General features: G+C 42.5%; 1 protein-coding gene across 1 annotated transcript; it reads left to right on the forward strand.

The window, feature by feature from the left end:
• The first annotated feature begins 7126 nt into the window (after window positions 1-7126).
• TLNRD1 (talin rod domain containing 1) lies at window positions 7127-10281 on the forward strand. The gene has a single exon (XM_084531915.1). The coding sequence runs from the start codon at window positions 8407-8409 to the stop codon at window positions 9478-9480; it is 1074 nt and encodes a 357-aa protein (XP_084388041.1). The 5' UTR covers window positions 7127-8406; the 3' UTR covers window positions 9481-10281.
• Window positions 10282-20582: the final 10301 nt, after the last annotated feature.

The raw sequence follows: 20582 nt of genomic DNA on the forward strand, positions 1-20582 counted from the left end.
CAATACAAAGCATATCTGATAATAAATAGCTACTGCTATTATAGATTGCAAATGCAAGGTGCTTAATGACTTATCTGGTAGCTTAAAGTCTCATCTAGTCATGCCACGGGAAGTCTCAAGCTGTGAATATCATTTCAACTTCCGCAAAACACAAATTTTATTACTAGTGTTTTCAATTACAAAGTTATACTTCATCAAAAATGCAAATCTACTTCCCCCTCTTGATTTAAAATGTTTTCATTATTAAGTAGGGTTAGGTCAAGTTATAATTTGAGATGATTCAGGATGTCCTAAATTTCTGTTAATGAAGTTTGGGATTCTCTGTCCACACGTTTTTTTTTTTTAAATCTAGGCTTCATTTTTTGGAACTATACTTGTGCATAAGGTACTTCCCAATACTGTTATTTCATGTGAGTTAGGAGAACATGCATATATTTTGAATTGCCAAAAGCTCTCAAGTCTTTGATGGTGGTGGGTTTCCATGTGCAGTTTTCTATCTAAGCATGGATTCTCATTCATCATATTTTACTTTTATTTGCAAATACAGTACAACAGAGATAACACATTGGATCTTACAGCTTTTCCATTGACAGTCACCTTGGAAAAAACAAAGAACTTGAAATCACCAAGAAAAAGGCAGATCCTTCTTGGAAGGACATGCAGACATCTCAGAGCTGAAAAGAAACTAACAACATCAGAAGATCAACCCTAAGCACGTAGAAGGATGAAAGAAGATGCAAGAGCTACCTGCTAAACTCTACTAATACAAGAGGATGTTTAGTAGTGGCTCAGGTGAATGAGGTGTTGCAAAAGGCAGCCTTTAAGTGATTGCTTGGAATAGCTAAAATGATTAAGGTCTCACGGACAGATACGCTCTTTATACAGTCAGATAGAAATTACACCTACTTTTGCACCTACATGGTTAGTAAAGGACAGGCCCAATACTGTGTTAAGTAATACAGAAGACTTGGTCAGTTGCAGATGAAAGAAAATTTGAAGCAACTTTTGAGATGACCCAGCATTCACAGTACTCTTACTCTATTTAAAAGCATTGTCCTACGTTTTACAGAATGCCAGGGTATTCTGAGTTAATTCCAGTAAAACATTCAAAATTAGTGTTTTCATAGTTCGAATTAGCTTAAGTGCTCTAAATTTTCCCCTGCAGAGACAATCTAATGCATGAGCTCTCATGCAAAGACTGTGCGTTTGTTAATTCAGACTTCTAAATACAGTCACAATCACGGAAAAACTTGAAGAATGAGACACGATTAACATGTTCTTGTTAAAAGCAACAAAATATTTCTAAATCTCAAGAAAGAAAAGAAAATGTTTCTTAACACTGTTACTAGCAGCATAGCAAGCAAAGCATCCAGAAATGCAAAATAATATTTTGCATCCAGAGCAAAATATGAATGATTTAGAATAATTCCAGTCCTCAGATTAATTTCATTAATAAATCAAACACTCACCATCCATTCAGAGAATGCATATTTTTGATCTGGAGCTAATCAGACCTTTAACTTTTGGGTCCAAGTTGAAAAATTCTCCCAAATCAGGGGTCAATTACTATGATTTGAACATAAATTTCTGATTCAGTTATAACCTTGAAATTCAGATTCTGAATTCAGTTTTGACCATATATTTACCACAAAGTTATGTTATTATGTGCATGCGTATTTTATGAAATAAAACTTAAGAGACTGAATGGAGATGTTTGACAAACAGTATGTTAATTTCATAGCATCACCCATCTGATCAGGTTTGGGGAGGGGGGGGTGATGTCTGTCATAGCCAACTGCAATAAAGTTAGACACTGAAATCCTTAAATTCAGGAACACCACAGAACGTTCTTGTCAATACTTGTTTTACCGCAAAGTTTGCTTGAAATCTGTGCTGGTTAAAACTAAGTATTGGTTATGCAATTTAAAGTTACCCTCTTAAGAAACGAATTACATTGAATCAATGTCAAAGAGGAATTTTATACTGTTCCCATAAGAATTCCATTTATGGCCTATTTTCCACACTCTAAGTCAAATTAATTTTGTAGTCCCAATTTAATTTTAGGTTTACAGGTCAGTTTTGGCACCTACATCCAGTGTAAGTAATACATTACACGAACTTCTGATGAATTAAAGGTGTTAGACTCAAACTGGTAACGATCAGCAGCTCCCCTCACAGATTACTCAGGCACAATATAAGAGAAGCGTAGGATCAGAGACTCCTTGCAGTTAGCCTACAAAAACATCTATTAAATCCTCTCATGATATATATTAAAAAGGAGAGGGGGTTAAAAAAGAAAACAAAAACTTCTGTTGAGTATTACAGCTGCAGGACTGAACATATAACCAAAAATGCAATTCAGGAAGGGTGGGCCCTTGCACATTTTGTTCAAAATACGAAGTTCTCCTTTGATCTCAAAAAAAAAAAAAAACAAAAAAAACAGAGCTAAAGGCCTCAAAGGACGGTCTGGGATTCCTGTTTATGCTTAGACCACTCTTACCAATGGCATTTACTACTCTTCCATTACGTGCTTCTGAGTTTCAAGCCAACTGATCTACAAACCTGTACCTGTACATGAGACCATGACGCAGAAAGCCATGACTGGCTCTGTCAGCATAAAACATGGCACAACCTTCCATTCTGCAAAAACCAAGTTTTGCAGCTGCATTTTCCTTTTACATAAAAACCTGTCTCTTTACCACGTCAATGTATTAAAAATCCATATTTACAGCAGGGGACAAGCAATCAATTATATATGATAAGTGGTGAAAACAACAGTGAGATAAACAGTGAATAAAGAGAGGAAAAAATAATACCCGTATTATCTTTCTGTTGCAGCAGCAGGAGCTAAGCAGTATTTCAGACATGAATTAGATACTTATATTACCCTATTTAATTTTTTTCCTTACCTCAGATACTGTGTTTTTAACTATGCCATACAAAGGAAAAAGAAGCATCAAAACACCAAGTTTAAGTCTGTTTGTGAAAATCTACCTATTATTCTAAAAGTTACTTATTTATATACAAAATCATTTTCAAAGAGGATCAAACAAAACTTGTGTGCCTGCAATTTGAGGTCGCAAGTGATCAGTTAACTACTCCTCCAGATCTCAGACTGTCTTTTTTTGCTCCACGCAGACCAGGTCTCAGGTTGCATCCCTGGTGTAACAACCATGATTACCTCTGCAGATCTGAGACAGACCCAGACATTGCAGGTTTAATCTCTCACAAAGCAGCAACAGTAAGTTCTGACCACAAAACACTTACTTAGCACCAAACCATTTAAGACAAAAGAGATCTTAAAAACAATAAACCAGTCAACGCGCTTGCCTTTCCTTCTGTCTGTCTTACTGTTCCATTGCTGGCAATAAAGGAAGGCCCAGCTCCTTTTGCAAAGTCGTGCTCTGTGTTAAATTATTTCCTTTGTCAGCCTCTGCCAACGCTATCCTCCTCTCATTTCTAGTTCTCAGCCTGACAAGACAGCTGCATCCCTCGGAATTGGAGCTATCATCTTGTAATTACCACCTCATGGGTTTAGTCACATACAGCTGACACAGGGGAACCGCTGAATTACCTCTTATTCCTTCATCAGCTAGCTCCCCATTACGTTAGATCAATACATCCATACAGGACAGTAATATAAAGTAGTGAAACCCATTCTATAGTAACTTCCTCTCACCAGCCAGGCCACATACAGCGTTCATAAAATTATTACAACTTGGTATTTTTCTTCAGCTATTACTCAACATTGGCTACTGCAGCAAAAAATCGATTTCTCCATCACAAAAAAAAAAAAAAAAAGAAAAAAAAAAAAAGATTTTACTAAGCAATAAAAGCACCAAGTCGTTGTCAGATGATTCAAGAAAGCAGACTTTGACCTCCAGTTTTTGTTGTATGAAGCACAATGCGAAATAAGGATCAATGTGATGAAAGAGTTCTCACAAGTAAGCCAATCTTCTGTACACTATTAAGCCACACTAAAAAGCCTTTTAATCTCTTGTATCTGACAATGCCTGCTGTTTTCAGCCCCACAGTGTTATTTCATTCAGGGTCTGTCAGTGGAATCTTTTTAAAGCCAAGCATGGCTACCTGATTATCATGTCTCCTAAGACTGCACACTAATTCACAGAGCTGCCAAAGTCCTGCAGGATGCTTTTGGACTCAGCAGCCATGAAATCAAGCAGGTATGTACAAATCCTCGAAAGAGATGTGCCAAGGACTTGGTATATAAGCACCCCAAAAATCACCCAGTAAAATTTACAGCCTAAACGATACAGATACATCTACTGGACTTTTAAAGCATGTAGCTAGCTGATCCACAATCCTTCTCAAATTACTGGACCCAAGAGAATCTGTCCTCAAAGCTCCCTTTTACAGTAAGACTATGTGTTTACAGTCAAATAATGGCCTGCAAATTGTACAAAAATAATGGAAGGAAGTACCCTTTCACTGGTGTTGCTATATGGGGAGCGGGAGAGAAGCAGTTAGTTTATGTACTGAAGACAAAGCCTGCATGGTTCCTAACCCTGTTCTTCCCTGTTCCTTTGAGCATATACAGAAACTTTTTTATTTTTTCCTTAAATGATGTGCACCCTGTTCACCGACACCTTTCAGAGTTATGTTCACCCAGCCACATACTCAGGTGCCAAAATAGTCAAGGATTTATTCCACTGAATAATAACAAACCTAAAAACAAACAAACAAAAATAAAACCAAAACAGACTACCTGTGATCTTGAACCTAGCTGGGCGAGGCATACTCATGAAGCAACAATGACATCTGTAGGAAGGATTCAACAGGTAGCCAAAAGGAATAGCTGGGTGTCTCTTCATTACACATTTCATATGCAAAAGAGCTGAATACCCAAGGCTTCTACTGGAGGAAAATGACATTTGGTAAGAGACTTGGAGACAAGCAAGTGACCAACAAAAACAATCACCACTTTTGAACCTTGCTAATGCTGTGGATGGTTAGCAGTACCTCAGTCTTGTGGACAAATTAAAGGAGCTCAGAGAATACTTGCTTTATATTAAAGGAGTTATGAACTGCTTTGGTGGCCCTTTCATCTTCTAGAATTGCCATGGGTGGAGGCCTCACTGTATTTCTGATGGGGGCAGCAGGGACAAAGGCTACGGATGAGCTGCAACAGAAAGTGTCCACACCAAGGATGTCTCCTCTTCGTCCTGGGGGAATGGCACCATGTGGAGAATCATAGTGGCACTATCTAAAAATGGAAGAGATTATTAGGTCATTTAACAACTTTTCTAGCCAGGGGTAAGAACTAAGGTTTCTAAAATGAAATTTTCAAATCCTCATTAAATGTAGTCACTACTCATTAAAACAAAAATAGGTTAATATTTGTATGAAAGGCATTCCTCGTGCTACGTAATATCCCACTGCCTCACTTAAGGACATATCTGGAAATATTTTGAAATACAATTCAGCTGGCTTCTGCTGCCCATTGATTTTTATTTGTCAGAGTATTCTGAAATCATTCCTATTTATAGTTTTGAAAATGAGTTGTTGGCCATAAACCAAAATTGTTTAGGCCCAAATCATGACCTCCCTTTAAACTGCTATAATGTGACCTAAGTAAACAGAACTTCCCTCACACTGCTGCTGTGAGGGGTGGGTGGAGAACTGCCGAATTTTGGACACACCCAAAACTGCCTATCTGCCCCTTCCCTCAAGCCTGGCTCTACAGCAAGGGTTCCCCTCCACCCCCCAAAAAGCACACATCCTGTTAACCCTACCACTTCCAGAACTGGAGGCATCCTGCTCACGTCCCTCCCTGCCAGTGAGCAGAGAAGGCCAAGGGTTCCTCCAGGTAACGGGTGAGAAGATGTACAAATAAACTTGCCCGGAGAACGGATGCAATCCATTAGATGGGCTCTGTTTGTGCCAGGACATGACTGGATTTGGCCTGCAAGGGCATTGGCTGTTCCAATTTTCACTTGCATCAAGGTCACTTATACCCCTGCAGAAGTATGAATGTAGCAGGACTTCATCGTAGCTGTGTAAAGTATTTCTGGATTTGTGTTGCCTGCTAAATGTGTTGTAAGTGCCTAGAATTACGAGCCTGAGTTAAAAAGTTAAATCTGATTGAAAGGAACAAAATAATGTTATTATTTAACTGCAGCAAGATGTGGAACAAATGTAAAATGTGGTTCCAACATGGGCTCTGATTTCTTTTGGGTTACTTTGATAGAGATGTTGCACGACAGCAGAGAATCTCACGTGTGGGACATCACTATTCTCATCATCATTTACCAAATGACATATTCCCCTTGGAAGCATCCCAGGGAACATTAAACCCGTCTTCTTAAAACTTGTTCCAGCACAATTAGTAATCTTCCTCTTATTAATAGTTAACAGCATTTACTCAACTGCCTCAGATTTACCGAGCATAGCACCTTGCTTTTGACAGAACCAGAGCTACTGGGGCAGTCCTGAACAGAAACATACAGAGGAGAGAGTCCTGTTTTCAAACACTTTCCATACACAAAGTTAGCATTAGTGGGATTATGCTTTCCCACTACATTCTAACCGATGGTATCTTCGAACACCGTGACAGCGACACACCGAATTCACTTCCACTGCTTCAAAAAAAAAGAAAGGGGGGGGGTGTCAAAACTTGTCTCCAGACCACCGCAAGCTATCGAGGGATGCGTTTACCTGTAAATAAAAAGCTCACGACCCCTTCCACCACGCTTTAGCACCAATTAGCGCTTTATAAACGCTCTCACTCAGCGAGAGCCTCCCCCCGGCTCCGCCACCTTCCCCCGCCACCCTCCCTCAGGGACGAGCCCGCGCCCCTCACCTCAGGGCGGCGGCGGCGGCTCCTCCGCCTCCCCTCAGCCCCCCTTGGGCCGATCCCGGCCGCCGGCCCCGCTCCGTCCCTTCCTCCCCCGGCCCTCCTTCGCCCCCCGCAGCCCTTCCGAGCCAACACCAGGCTCTCCTCACGCCTTAACGCCGCGGGGGCCGCTGCCGTGGCGGCGGTGCGGGCGGTGCCGGCCGCGGCACGGCGCTGCTGCGGCCCCCGGCGGCGGGGAGGAGCGGCGGGGCGGCGGGCGTGGAGCGGGGCGCCGGGGGAAGGGCAGGATTTAAACGAAGGGCGGTGACACCGCACAAAAGATTGCGATAGGCTTAAGTGAGGTTACAGCAAAGGCAACGGGGAGGGTATGTGGGGGGGGAGAGCCTCCCTCAGAGCCATGCAGCGTCTGGCTGGCAGAGCCGCGGCAGCCGCCTCTTCCCAATAGTTTGTCTCAGAGCCTGAGAAAGGGAATTTAAAAGAAGATCTTCCCCTCCCTTCTCCGCTTTTTTTTTTTTTTTTTTTTTTTTTTTTCTTCTCCTTCTTCCTCGGGAGTTGGCGACTCGGCTACAGAACATGGCAGGAGCAGCGCCAGGCCGGGCGGGTTGCGGCATCCGCGGCTGTAGCCCGGAGCCCCCGCCCTTGTTTGCGGGAAGAGCCTAACTCGGGGCGGCGGCGCCCAGTCGGCGGGGCCCGGGCACGAAGCGGGCATGGACCGCGGCGGGGAGCGAGCTGGCGGCGGCCGCGTGAACGCTCGAGGCAGGAAGGAGTGAGGCAGCCGCAGGAGGAAGGCGAACGGATCCCGCCCTCCGCTCCCCCCCAGCACCCGGATCCGGTGGCTTTTTTTTTTTTTTTCCTTTTTTTTTTTTTTTTTTTTCTCAATTCAATTCCCCTCTCCTCCCATCCCTTCCCGCGGTCTTAACCCCTCCGGTTCCCTCTCCCCTCCTCTCTCCCCCTCCCTCTCCCTTTTCCCTTTCCCTTCTCCCTTCCCCTCCCCGGCAGCCACACCCTCCGCGCCGCTTCCTGCGAGCCGGCGGCGCGGGGCCGCCGGGGGCGGCACATGGTGCGCAGCCGCCGCCCCTCCGGCCCTTGCGAGCCGCTCCCGGCTGCCGCTCGCCCACCTCGGGAGCCCGGGCACGGCGGCGACCCGAGGGGCTGCTCCCTCGCCGCGACTCCCCTCGGCTCCCCCGCTGCTCCGAGGTGCTCCTGAACGAGGGAACTTCGCGCCGGGATCCCCCCTACCACCCCCTCCTCCTCCGTGGTGGAAGGCGAGGGAAGTGCAAGCAGGAGGGGTGAAATAATAACGGCGCTAATAAATTAGCCGCGCCATGCCCGAGCGGGGCCCCGGGGGTCCCGGCGAGCTCCGAGCCGCCGCTGGAGCCTCGTAGGAGCGGAGGCTGGCGCCGGAGCGGTGCGGGAGCCCCGGCGGAGCTCGCCCCCCGCAGCAGCCTGCCCTCGCCTCCCGGCGATTAATGGAATGATGTTGCGGAAAAGGCAGAGCGATCCTGCCGGGCTCAGTCGGGACTGCTCGGGCGGCGGAGGCAGAGGCGGTGGCAGCGGGGTAGCGAGCGGCATGCGAGTGCCCCCCCGGCGCTATGGCTAGCGGCGGCTCTGGCAAGTCCAGCAGCGAGGTGTCCGGCGGCGGCGGCGGCGTCCCCAGCAGCGGCTCCGTGCAGAGGAAGAAGCTCGTCTCTATCTGCGACCACTGCAAGATCAAGATGCAACTGGTGGCCGATCTGCTGCTGCTGTCGAGCGAGACCAGGCCGGTGAACACCGAGAGCTTGTCTGTCTTCGGTGAGTCCTTCGAGAAGTGCAGGGACACGATCATTGCCAGGACCAAAGGACTTTCCATCTTGACCCACGACGTCCAGAGCCAGCTCAATATGGGACGCTTCGGGGAGGTGGGGGAAAGCCTGATGGAGATGGGGGAGCTGGTGGTCTCCCTGACCGAATGCTCAGCCCACGCTGCCTACCTGGCTGCAGTGGAGACTCCGGGGGCCCAGCCTGCCATGCCTGGCTTGGTGGATCGCTACAAGGTGACCCGATGTAGGCATGAGGTGGAGCACGGCTGTGGGGTCTTGAAGACCACCCCTCTGGCAGATATGAGCCCTCAGCTCCTGCTGGAGGTTTCCCAGAACATGTCCAAGAACTTGAAATTCCTGACAGACGCCTGCGTGCTGGCCAGTGAGAAATCCAAGGACAAATTTGCGAAGGAGCAGTTCAAACTCAGTGTCAAATGTATGAGCACCAGCGCCTCCGCCCTCTTGGCGTGTGTCAAGGAGGTCAAGACTTCACCCAGTGAGCTGACCAGGAACCGCTGCGTCTTGTTCAGTGGACCTTTGGTGCAGTCTGTCTATGCTCTGGTGGGCTTTGCCACTGAGCCCCAGTTTTTGGGTAAAGCGGCCACCATTAATCCAGAGGGCAAAGCTGTGCAAACTGCTATCCTAGGAGGAGCCATGAGCGTGGTATCTGCTTGTGTGCTCCTGACCCAATGCCTCAGGGATATAGCCCAACACCCCGAAAGTAGCACCAAAATGAGCGATTACAGGGAAAGGTTGAGGAACTCAGCTTGCGCCGTCTCGGATGGTTGCAACCTGTTATCTCAGGCACTAAGAGAAAGATCTTCACCCAGGACTTTACCGCCAGTGAACTCCAATTCTGTGAATTAACCCCCACACCTTCTGTTTAGATCCCAGTCATTGCTAAAGGAAAATAATAGCCCACCTCCTCGCCCCTTTTTTTGTATACCAAAGAATTTGCTTGGATGAGCCCAATCCTTTGATTTCATGTGGTGAAGAAGCAGAACAGCATATTCAAACTATACGTACTAACAAAGGTAGCCACTTCTGGCTTCTTTTATTTTACTTTGAAGTCAAGGAAGTATCTGCAGATAAATGTTCCTTTATTCAACATGGTCTTCACACAAATGGTAACAGCAACTGTTTAAAAGTTTTATATTTGGGGAGGTGGGGGTATCTTAAAAAAAAAAAAAAAAAAAAAAAAGAGAGGAAAAAAATAGCTTTAATCGCGCTGGGTGCGGTTTTTAAAGTTTGTCTTGTCTTGTCTTCCGAAATTTCCCTTCTAAATTTTACTGTTCGGTTGTTCAGGAAAAAGGTTACCTCAGTTCTCACTCATTTAAAAAATGAAAAAAAAAAAAACACCACCACATAGATGATGGATGTAGCTACTATTTTGTTTGTTTTTGTTTTGTATGACTTTTTTTTATTTTGCATCAAGTGTTAGGTTAGAAGTGCATTTGGTGTGTAGGAGTGGAAGGACTGGAGGTTGTGATTTTGTTTTCCATGTGTTGATTTCCAAACTGGGGGAAAAGCTACTGTGAGTGTTTAAACAAACAAACAAAAAATTACACTATAACAAAAGTGATTTTTAATTTTTTTTTCCAATGTCAGTTTTTATCTTGCATGTACTGGAGTATTTATTTCATCTATTAAAATGTTATGTTTCTCAGATGTCTTTCTGTGAATCTCTTAATACTTGAATAATTGAACAACCAGGCCTGTTTGCATTGTATGTCATTTTCCCCAGGGAATGGGTGGTACAAATGTAACTGTAGTTCTAGACAGCAGCATACAGGCTTCAATGCAGTTCTTTTATTTTCGTAACTACTGTCCCTCCCCTGGTACCACCCCTCCTCCTTGGGACGGATGTCTCTGATAGAGATACTCTTTAATTGTATTTGTGGAAAGCTGGACAGTGCTGGATGCGCCGGGGTTTCTGTATCTGAATTTGCTGTGGCATGGCATAGGCTGGCTTTGTTTGTCATTATCAGCATTCTGTGTAATCTTTGAGCAGTTTGTGTATTTTAACTTTTGCAAATGTCGTGGGCCACGTGCATTAAGCTTGTGAGTTTTCATTTTAATTTATTAAGGACTCCTTGAAAAACTTTACCCTGTTGGATAGCCCGGCGTATTCTGTGTCTGTGTGAAGGTGTGCTGGGCTGGGCACTGATTTACTCAGAGGTTTGTGTTGGAGCTCCTCGATACAGGTTTCTGTCAAAGCACATCAAGTTTGATGTTGCAGATACTGTGAGAAGTTAGCTAGCTTTGAGGCCCAGTCCAGCTCCAGTCGAATTCCTTGGGAGCTGTGAGGGGACCTCAGGGAACCTTGAGGTCCCCCCCTTGAGGGGACCTTGGGAGCTGTGAGGGGACCTCAGGGAACACCACAGAAGTTCCCATAACTGCAGGGATTTTTTTCAGCCTGATCTTGGTGGGCTTGTGGGGTCCATTGCCTTCTATATGTTCCATGAAAGGTAAATAAGAAAAGCAAGTCTTTTGGCAAGGAGGCCCTGTTTGTCTGCACAGCTCCATTGCATAACTGGATTTTTTCTTACAGGTCTGCAAATCGAACACTATTGGAAAATGTACCTAAAAATGTTGTTGCTGTGTTTTAAACCTTTACCGTACAGTCATTGTCCTATCTGTTTCTTTGAAGAAGTGCGTCTTTTGGTTATGGATATGGAACAGTCCCAGAGTAGTAAAAGGCCTTCCTTTTATAGCATTATTGTTTCTCTTGCATATGGTGCTTTTACTTAATTTCGAACATGAGTAAAACATGACTGTGTAGTGGACAAATACATCCTGTCAAAGGAGGTTCAATCTAAGCTTGTATGTCCATATCTTAAGGGTCAGAAAAGAAAATCAGTATAGTAGACCCCACTATTAGGTCTTGTTTATTCTTAAATGTAATTTTTTGCTTCAGTGAATTGTACAATTAGCACTTTTCTTTGTGAAAAATCCCTCCAAGCTACATTCCTCTGGGTATGGTTTTCTCACTACATCGCTGCTGCAATGTAACGCTATCACTACGTGCTGCAGAGGCCGCAGTAGGGTATAAAAGTTCTCTCACTTTTATGTATAGATATAGACAGATGCATAAGTATTTTTATGTGTGTGTGTACCCACGCAGGTACAGACAGATACTGATCTAACTTTGACTTAGATAAAGTTTGCTGGACTATTCAGTGGAAGAAACCTCCACAGGTATTTCCTCAGAGACTCGTGTGTGCATGCACTCACGTTTTCCCAGCTGGATGGCAGGAACAGCTGTAGGGCTCCCAAGGGACTTGCAGGAAGCCAAGGCCATCTACAGGGAGGTCCTGCATCTCTTACGTGCTTGCAGCTCTCTGCTCAGCTCTCCTTTGTATCTCTTTAACATGTCTCCATGGAAGCTGAGATGCTGCCCCAGTCCGCCCTTCCTTCTTTTCCGCAGTTGCACTGAGGGGAAGGAGGAAAAAAGGGGTTGTAGAAAACATAATGCTTTCAGGATGTGCTATCTTCTGCGGCTGCGGAAAGGAGGTGAGGAACTGGCTCCACCCTTCCTCTGCATAGATCCTAGGTGGTGCAGGAGTTCGTGCGGGACGTGGGGAGACGGTGCTGCCCGTCGCCCGGCTCCAGCCCCTTGGAGTCACCACGACCTACATTTGGGAGGCCTGCTTCCAGATACAAACCAGAAGCTTCCAAAGGGCAGCACTGCAGCGTGTCTGACAAAAAAAAAAAAAAAAAAAAAAGCCCCACCGGCTCTTTTGATGTTTCTACTTGATAATTTTTGGCACTGCTGAACTAATTAGATTCTTTTTGATTCATTTATACATTATTAATGAGGTTATATGGATCACAGTGCAGCCTCCTTATTACCTCTGTGTACGAAGGGCAATATATTATTAATGATAGCGCCAATTTTGTTGTGGTTCAGTACAATTTCATTTTTTAACAAGGATACTGCAGATTCCCTTTCTGATAATATTTTGAAGTGTACAAGTACCTACCTTCATTGTTTCTTCCCATAGTAGAACTTCCACTGATAGCAAAGGTAGCCATGCACTCCTCTGGCCTCAGCTCAAGGGATTATCTGTCAAAATCTGTACTATATGTATTATGAACCTAGCAAAGTTCAAAAAAAGGGCTTTTGATACAAACAACTGTTTATATGCATTCTGAGTAAATGGTTAACAGGACAATAATTATTTATAAAGACTATGTATATTGTGATAATTGTTCTGGAATGTATTCCTATAGAATGTTAATTGTGATACAAGGTTATTTCACTGGGTATATTTATATTGTTCTTTTTCTTTGTATTTCCTGGGACAGAAAAAAATACCTAATGGACGGACTTGTTTTCAGGTTGCGGTTTCAGGCTGCATAATGGTCACCGAATTATCACTTGGCTTCATACTTGAGGTCCATGTTGCCCAAATGCTTACACCATTTGGGTAAACAGGTCATGTCACTATTTCAACATAGGGTTAGACAAGCATTAGACCTGTTTTTTGAACTGGAACCTTCCAGAGAGAACCTTGGTTCCAAAGTTGCTCTCATGGATAAGAGAAAACTTAGTACTTCTGGCTGCTTATATCGCACATCATGGATTTGTTCTAATAGTGTACTTAATAAAAGGGTTAACTTATTTCTAAATACATTATGCAATGCATATTTGTAGCCAAAAATAACACTATCCCCACCAAAAGAGAATTAAGCTCCTTTTTTGAATGTGAGAATTTTTTAACAGGGTAGAAGCTGCCACTTCTGCATTGCTTGTGGATTTGATACTACCTTTTGGTTGCTTCTTCACCATAATGAAGTTCTGTATTGATTAAATACAGCAGTTGATTGCAGAATTTTGAAAGAGCAATGTGTTTTCTGATTTAAAAAAAAAAAAAGTTAAAAGCTCTGTAAGACAACCAATAAACTAGCAGCAAAACGCTATTGAAAAGCAAGTATGCTATTTAAGGGAACTTGCAAATGTAAATCCTTGTTATTTTTCAAAACTAAGAAAAAAAAGACCATGGGTCAGATAATTCCCTTCGCTTTTTTACCACAGGAAATGATCAAAGTAGCAGAAAATCTGCTCTTTTTGGCCAAACTTCTGTCAGAGACAGAAGGGGTCGAGCCAACACATGGTGTATGCAGACTTGCAGCAAGAGGGGATGTGGCTGATGGGAAAGGAGGTGGAACCAGAGAAAATCTGTAGGGTAATACCTCCTATTAAACCCACAGGAATTTTCCTATTCTAGATAGAACAGAGGCTGATCCAGTAAAGCAGATCTCAAACAACGCAACCTTTCTTTTGGGGCTGTTAGATGTTTGTGAATGGAGATGTTGGGCTGGCAGCGTTTGGGATGCTCTGTGTCAAGCAGCTGTACTGCTGTAGGGCAACAAACGCCTCTAGGGCTGCCTTGAGAAGTACAGGCAAAAATAGGTACTTGCCAGAGCAGTTCAGTGGGAGATGAAGGTGGCTTTTTTTTGTTTCCTCTCCCTATCAGGCTCCTTGTAGACTTTATGAGCAGAAGCAGATGGTAGGGACCAGAACATTTAACTCCAACTCTTTGTTCTTGCTGCCTGCGAGAGGTGCCAGATGGGCAGTGATAAAGATAGAAATTCCCTTCCTGGAACCCAGGAGAGCTTCAGGAAACGCTCAGCTTCAAGGCTGCCCCATCCTCACAGGATCAGCATAACATGGGGATTTTTTTGGGCCCACTGGTGTCGTTCTTTGGCTCTTGTCCAGGACACTGACAGAAAATCCCAGTGGCAGCTTGAAAGTGGCATCCTGACCGTTAATAGCTTGTGTAAGACACCAAAACACCACCAGGCTTGGAGCATTCACACACAGGGCAAAAACCAGGCAGGCTAGGTATGAAGTGGAAGGCCAGTTCCTTCCTATGGATAACCTGGGAAATTAAATATGGGGAGGTGTTTATTTACTTGGAAATTACAAATTATCAAAATTTAATATAAAAAGTTAGTGGCATTATGAACTATTAATGAAGAAGGATGGCTGTGGAAATGGGGCCTCATCCATGACTCAGTTAAGTCTGTAATTAAATATTAATATTTTCCACGATGTTAAAACATCAGGGGTCTTCTCGTGTTGCAAAGCGAGGAATTACATGTATTGATTTTAACGAATCTGGATCTTTTCTTGGAACTGTTTTTATTGTAATACAGTCCTCTGAATCTAAGGGTTTTTATTTTGCTTTGTTTATTTGTTTTTTAAACTACACAGTGTATGGTGCTATGTGCCGACAAAGGCAAAAGCAGCATTTCAAGATTAATTCAGAGATTCCTGGGGTCTTTTGTCAGTTTGCCAGACTCTTGTTCCTGTTCTAACTTAATTTTTTATAATTTCCTTTTATGTTAATAAAGGCTTTTTGTGCCTGTAAAAGTCGAAGTTGTCTTACTATAGACAGCCTGGTTCTTATGTAGATACTATTTAGATTATTTAGAAATCCTGCTGGTTGCCAGATGGAGCTCTTTTGGGTTTTATGTTAAATAGTTGGAAGGCTAAATAGCTTGATTTTTTTTTTCTCCCTTCGTTCCTTCCCCAACAAAATAAAGAAATATATGTAAAGTGATTACTAATAACTTGCTTAACTTAAGTTTTAAAATCAAATTAGTTTGAGATGAGGTGACTGCAAGTACAGGATACCTCAGCAATCAGGTTTTGGTGGTGTTTGACTTACCTCCAGTACTTAGCAGTAGTTTTTACTTCAGGCTTGTTTGGGTGGCAGGGATCTGAACTTGAGTGTAAAGATAGAGAATCCTGAAAAGTGTAGAGCATGGCCCCAAATCCTGCAGTAGCGTTTCTTGTAGGATCTGGACTTCTGATGGAAACTCCAAGACGGTCTTTGACTGCAGTGGCTGTTAGGATTGCTGGAAATAACTTGAAGGGTGTGGTTCAGTGGTATGCTCGGCTGCTGTAAGCAGCTTGTATCCCTGGATGTGTTTAACCAGCCTTTGGATGACCGAAAGTGTCTGTACTAGCTGCTGCGTCTCTCGCCTTCCTGCTCTGAGCATTCAGGTGAGCAGGAGACTTCACATCAAATTCTCCATCACCAGTGTGAAGTCTCGAGGCTGTGTGTAAATCGTACCATTGGCACCAGAAGCCGGTACAGATGCCAGAGTGGACTCACAAGGTGGTTTGAAATCACTGTTACTCCCCAACCCTTCACTCTTCGTTCAGCCCATTCAGTCAGTTGAGTTCAGAGGGTCTCCAATACCGCATAGAGCAGTAGCAGCAGAACCAGGTTTGGGCTTTGTCTGGATTTTAGTTGTGAGGCTTTCTTTTTTTGAAATTCAGGCAGGAATGTTTCTCCAAAGTGGTGCCTGTTGTGCACAGTGGCTGCGGCACTGATGAATGGAGGGACCGTGTTTCCTACTCTGTCTGTACACAGTGTTCCTCTGGTGCACACAGAAAGAGCTTGGAGGACGCTGGGTCAACATGCTGCTGATTATAGTTCTGTTGTCATTAACTGCCAAACATGATTGAAACAAATTTTGGCCCTCAGTGTTATGTTTTTAATGTACAGAGTAAAAACAATGCAGTTTTCTGGTCACTCTTTTCACAACATGTTGGTTCTGTCTGGTTCACGTTCAATTTAGGAAGTCCCATGACTTGGTAGGCATGCTGATCAGGTGTACTTCGGCCCTTGTTTGCATTCTAGATGTGCACTCTATGGAGAAAAAAAAAAAAGGTGAAAAAAGCCAGGTAGATCTGTAGGTGCAGCATGACGAATTATAGGCCCTGTAGCACTTCTGAGTTGTCATGTAGTTAATGCTATGGTCTTATTTAAATGCTTTACATTTAGTCTATGTTTAAAAAATTACTGTTTAAAAATTTACTATGGAATCAATGCATTCTGTCAATGTTAGATTCATAGTTCAAAAATTTTCCTCCTTTCACTATCTTAAGGTAGCCCTTAGTCTGAAAATTTTTAATCTCTGTGTCTGGCCTAAAAAAATAAAAAGAAAATTGAGCCCTATATTTCAATTTTAATCTTCTTGAAAGCTTTAAAGCTAATTAGTTGACCTATTTTTGAATTATAGAACATGGAAAAATAGTGGGTGTATTCTTTTTCATGTTGAAGTAAGCTATTGTTTCTCTGCTCATAATTAAAAACTTGCTTTTTGGAAAACTAAGATTGGTCGTAGGGATTGCAAGAGAATCTGTGCGCAAAAATGACTGCATAAAATTTCCTTAATACTGAATTTAGGCAGGAACTCATTCCGAATCTGTAATCTTGTCTACTCCTCTGACTGTTATGTCAGGGAAGTTTGTCCCAACAACCTGTAAGTGGGGTTGGTAGCATCCGAGCAGGCTGAAGAGCAGTTGTTGAAGTGAGGGGTACGAGCTCCAGAGACACATGAGCACTATCTTTGAAACTTCAGAGATATGTGCTGCTGCCTGGGGCACTGCAGGCTGTGGTACTCGTGGAGAGCTACAGTGAAATACAGGTCTGAAAAAAGCCACGAGCAAAAGACATCTGTTTCAAAGTGAGGGCACAATCTGTAGTTTTTAAGAAGGAAAAAGAAAAATATAACACCTTTAAATATTTGGTCATAACAGTAGGAGTATTTAGGGGCTTAACCCCCAGTGAATTTAATGGGACCTTTATGTCTAGATGTTTTGTGGACGTGGTCATTTGTGCTGAAGTTTGATTGCATGTATTTTAAACATTAATTATGAAATGTTGTGGTAGAATTTTACTGAAACTCTAAAGCACCGAAATTTGCAGTCGAAGTACAATGTGCCATAATTCTGTTCCTACCATCCTGACCTCTAGGTACGGGTTAAAAGCTCTTGTTATCCTTGCACACACCCTTGCTGGCAAGCAGCCAGAGGCTCGACTCTACCTCATTTGCCTCTTATGGCTGCCAGATGCCCGTATCTTGCATCTTACCTTCACATCAGCATCGCAGATTTCGCCTCCCTCCCTCCACCCTCTGCTCCTGGTACAACACCCAGATGTGGAACAGAGATCCCTTTGTGCTCCTTGCATGTTATCCTCCTACAGGCCATGCACTTAAAGACAGTTCATGCCAATTGAGGTCCAGATCGCATTAGAAATATACCTGTTCTTTCTGTATGCAAATTCCAACTACCTCAATACCACATATGTGCTTTCAAAATACATCTTGAAGAGCTGTCTGTAATCCATATTCCCAGGAACTGTGTTTCACACGCAGTTTGTCAAAGAGCTGTAATGCTATTCAGAAGAAAGGGTAATCTGGCTTCATGTATTTACGAGGTGTTCTGTACTTGGGGTACTGGTGAGTTAGCTGGATACCGTGAGATGTAAGTTAGTGGCTAACAAAGTTGGTGTAGCAGCCCTGGGCACTGATTTCTCAACAGAGTAGTATTTAGGCTTTTTGGAGCATTTTCTGGCTCTCTTTGAATTAACTATACTGTTCTGCTAACATTGTGTATTGAGTTAATCAGCAACTTGAGTTCAATAACAGAGAAGGAGCATCTGGATTTACATTGTACTGCAAAATCTATTTATTACTGAATCTTCTATGAGTTTCCTATATTGGGCCCCGGTTCTTTTTAAAAAATTTTATATATTAATGGTGATCCTTACCTCATGCTCAGTTTGTATTACCAAAGTTGTGTCTGTTTCTTTGTTTGTTTGTGGGTTTTTTGGTAGTTTGTTATTGTTGGGTTTTGTTTTTTAAACAAAATTGCCTTAATTTTCTCTCCAACTGGAAAAGAAAAAAAAAAACTATTTGTTGGTTTTATCAGGTTCCCTGCCTATCTGCCTTTTATGGGCAGTTTCATAGAATCATAAAGGTTGGAAAAGACCTCCAAGATCATCTGGTCCAACTGTCCCCCTACCACCAATATCACACACGAGATTTTAAGATTATATTTCTTATTTCAAGACACTATGTATATTATATATATACTTATTTAAAGATAATAAGATGAAAATCACTTTCTTAGAAAAATTTTATTTCTAAATTTCAGAGGTACATTGTGGAACTTGTGAGCTTTTTGGTTTGTGTGTGTTTTTAAAAACACACCTGTTCATTTGGGTAGAACAGAGGAAAAGGTATGCCAGACCAAAGATTTTCTGTTTTGGTATGTAAGATGACAAAAGGCCAAATGTTCTTCTTTGGTTCACTTATGTGACATCTGTACTGTAGTACGCAAAAATCCCTGTTTCCTTCGATATTGCTGTTTTAGATACTGAGTGTCCCTTTGATTACAGACCCAGCACTTTGTGGTCACTTGATTGAAAAAAAAATACATTGAGTGATCCCATCAGGGCATTATTATTACATTCCATATTAAGTTTAGTTTTGTTTAAGACAAGGAAGCTTGAATCTGAGTTGTGTGCCAAGTCTTTACAAGATCCCACTCATTTGGCAAAGGAACTGCTTTAATTAGATCTTGTTTTCTGTACTGTGTCACTACAGAAGAGAGAGCACATGTTGCACTTGTAAGTGGATGAAATAATTCACTCACATTTTTTGAAGCCTTTGCTATGTTTTCCCTTTCCCTTTGAAAATGACAGTAGGCTGTTGAAGATTCTCCCTGGGATGACAACTATGCTTTGCAAATGTAGAGTGGTGTTCAAAAGTTCAAGTAAAACAGACTCTAAAAATTAGCAATGCTCTCTGATAGAAACATGATGAAAAAAAATCATAATGACTTTGTCAAAGCTTTTCCCAGAAGTATTGTTTTAGCCAAAGTTATACTTGTTTTTGTTGTTACACTCATTTAACATTACTGTTAGATATTTCCTCCCTTATGAGATGATTTTATAAGATGGAGTAGTTTTACTTACAGAAGATGTGGTTGTTGACTGGTCTTGGATCCTTTCTAAAGCTGTGAACTGTTGCATATCCTTCCTCTGTTGCATGTCTTTCCCTGTAAAGCTGCACTTTGCTGAAGTGATCTGGAGTTCACCTGCATCGCGTATATCAAGGAAAAAATCAGTCCTATCCAGAGAATAAAGCATAAAGAAAGTGTAGAGCACATCTAGACAACTCTCAATAGCTGTCTGAACTAGCCCCCTTCCTTCCTTTTAAGAATATTAATTTAAAATTAAAAATATGTAAAGAACTTCAGCTACAAAAAAAAAAAAAAAACAACACCTACATGATGCAAAGCCTTCTTTCACATTTTTCTTCTGTTCATAATCTATTTTAAAATAATAGTTTAAGTGTATTTTTATGTGAAAAAATGTTTTTTCCTTTATTTATTTTTAATAATCATTTTAGTAATTTTAAAGTAAATTCTAGTAATTTTAAAGGCTGTTGTATTTGTAGTAGCATGTTTGAGGACTCTTGCAAGCCTGAAGCGTGCTGTTTTCAAGCTGTTGCCACTCAAGAGAGTGCAAGAATTGTCTCCTCCAGACCAGTCCATTTGGGAATTAAAGCTTTTTAGAACGTACTTAGGAAAGATGATGCTAGTTAGATCTGGTTTGCAAGGCTAGTCCTACCTGCAGATGTTAAACTGGGATGTACAGGTTTAGCATGGTTTGAGGTATTTTGTTGTAATGCCAATATAGAACTTCATTGCTCGAGACTCTGATGATATCTAAGATTTTTCAAAGAAAAATCCACTCTTTCTTTTTTCTAAGTTGCTAGTTTTGTTTTTGTGGGTGAAAATCTCAGAAGCATTTTTTTTTCCTCCTCAAATGCTTCTATTGCATCTTTTCTATATTTTCTAAATACACAGCAAGTGCTCTGTACGAGTATGGCAAATCATCTGTTTTCAGTGCGGATCTCGTATCATGATTCTCTTACTGTATAAACACTTTATCTCCAGCCTCCTACCTGTGCTGTTAATCTTGATGGATGAACTCTTGAGAACAATGAACTTTGCCTGTGGTCCCCAAATAGGATGTAGCAATCAGGGTTTTCTCAGACAGATAAGGATATAGCAGGTGTGTTAGATGCAGGTATGAGGTATGCAGGCATAAACACGCACACAAAGGAAACTCCTTCTGAAGTCTGTGGCTTGGCCT

Source organism: Aythya ferina (assembly GCF_964211825.1).
Source record: "Aythya ferina genome assembly, chromosome: 11".
In the NCBI taxonomy this organism is placed as follows: domain Eukaryota; kingdom Metazoa; phylum Chordata; class Aves; order Anseriformes; family Anatidae; genus Aythya; species Aythya ferina.

Bases quoted from the DNA above. Each gene is read 5' to 3' on its own strand.
- TLNRD1 (XM_084531915.1), top strand. From the start codon at position 8,407: ATGGCTAGCGGCGGCTCTGGCAAGTCCAGCAGCGAGGTGTCCGGCGGC.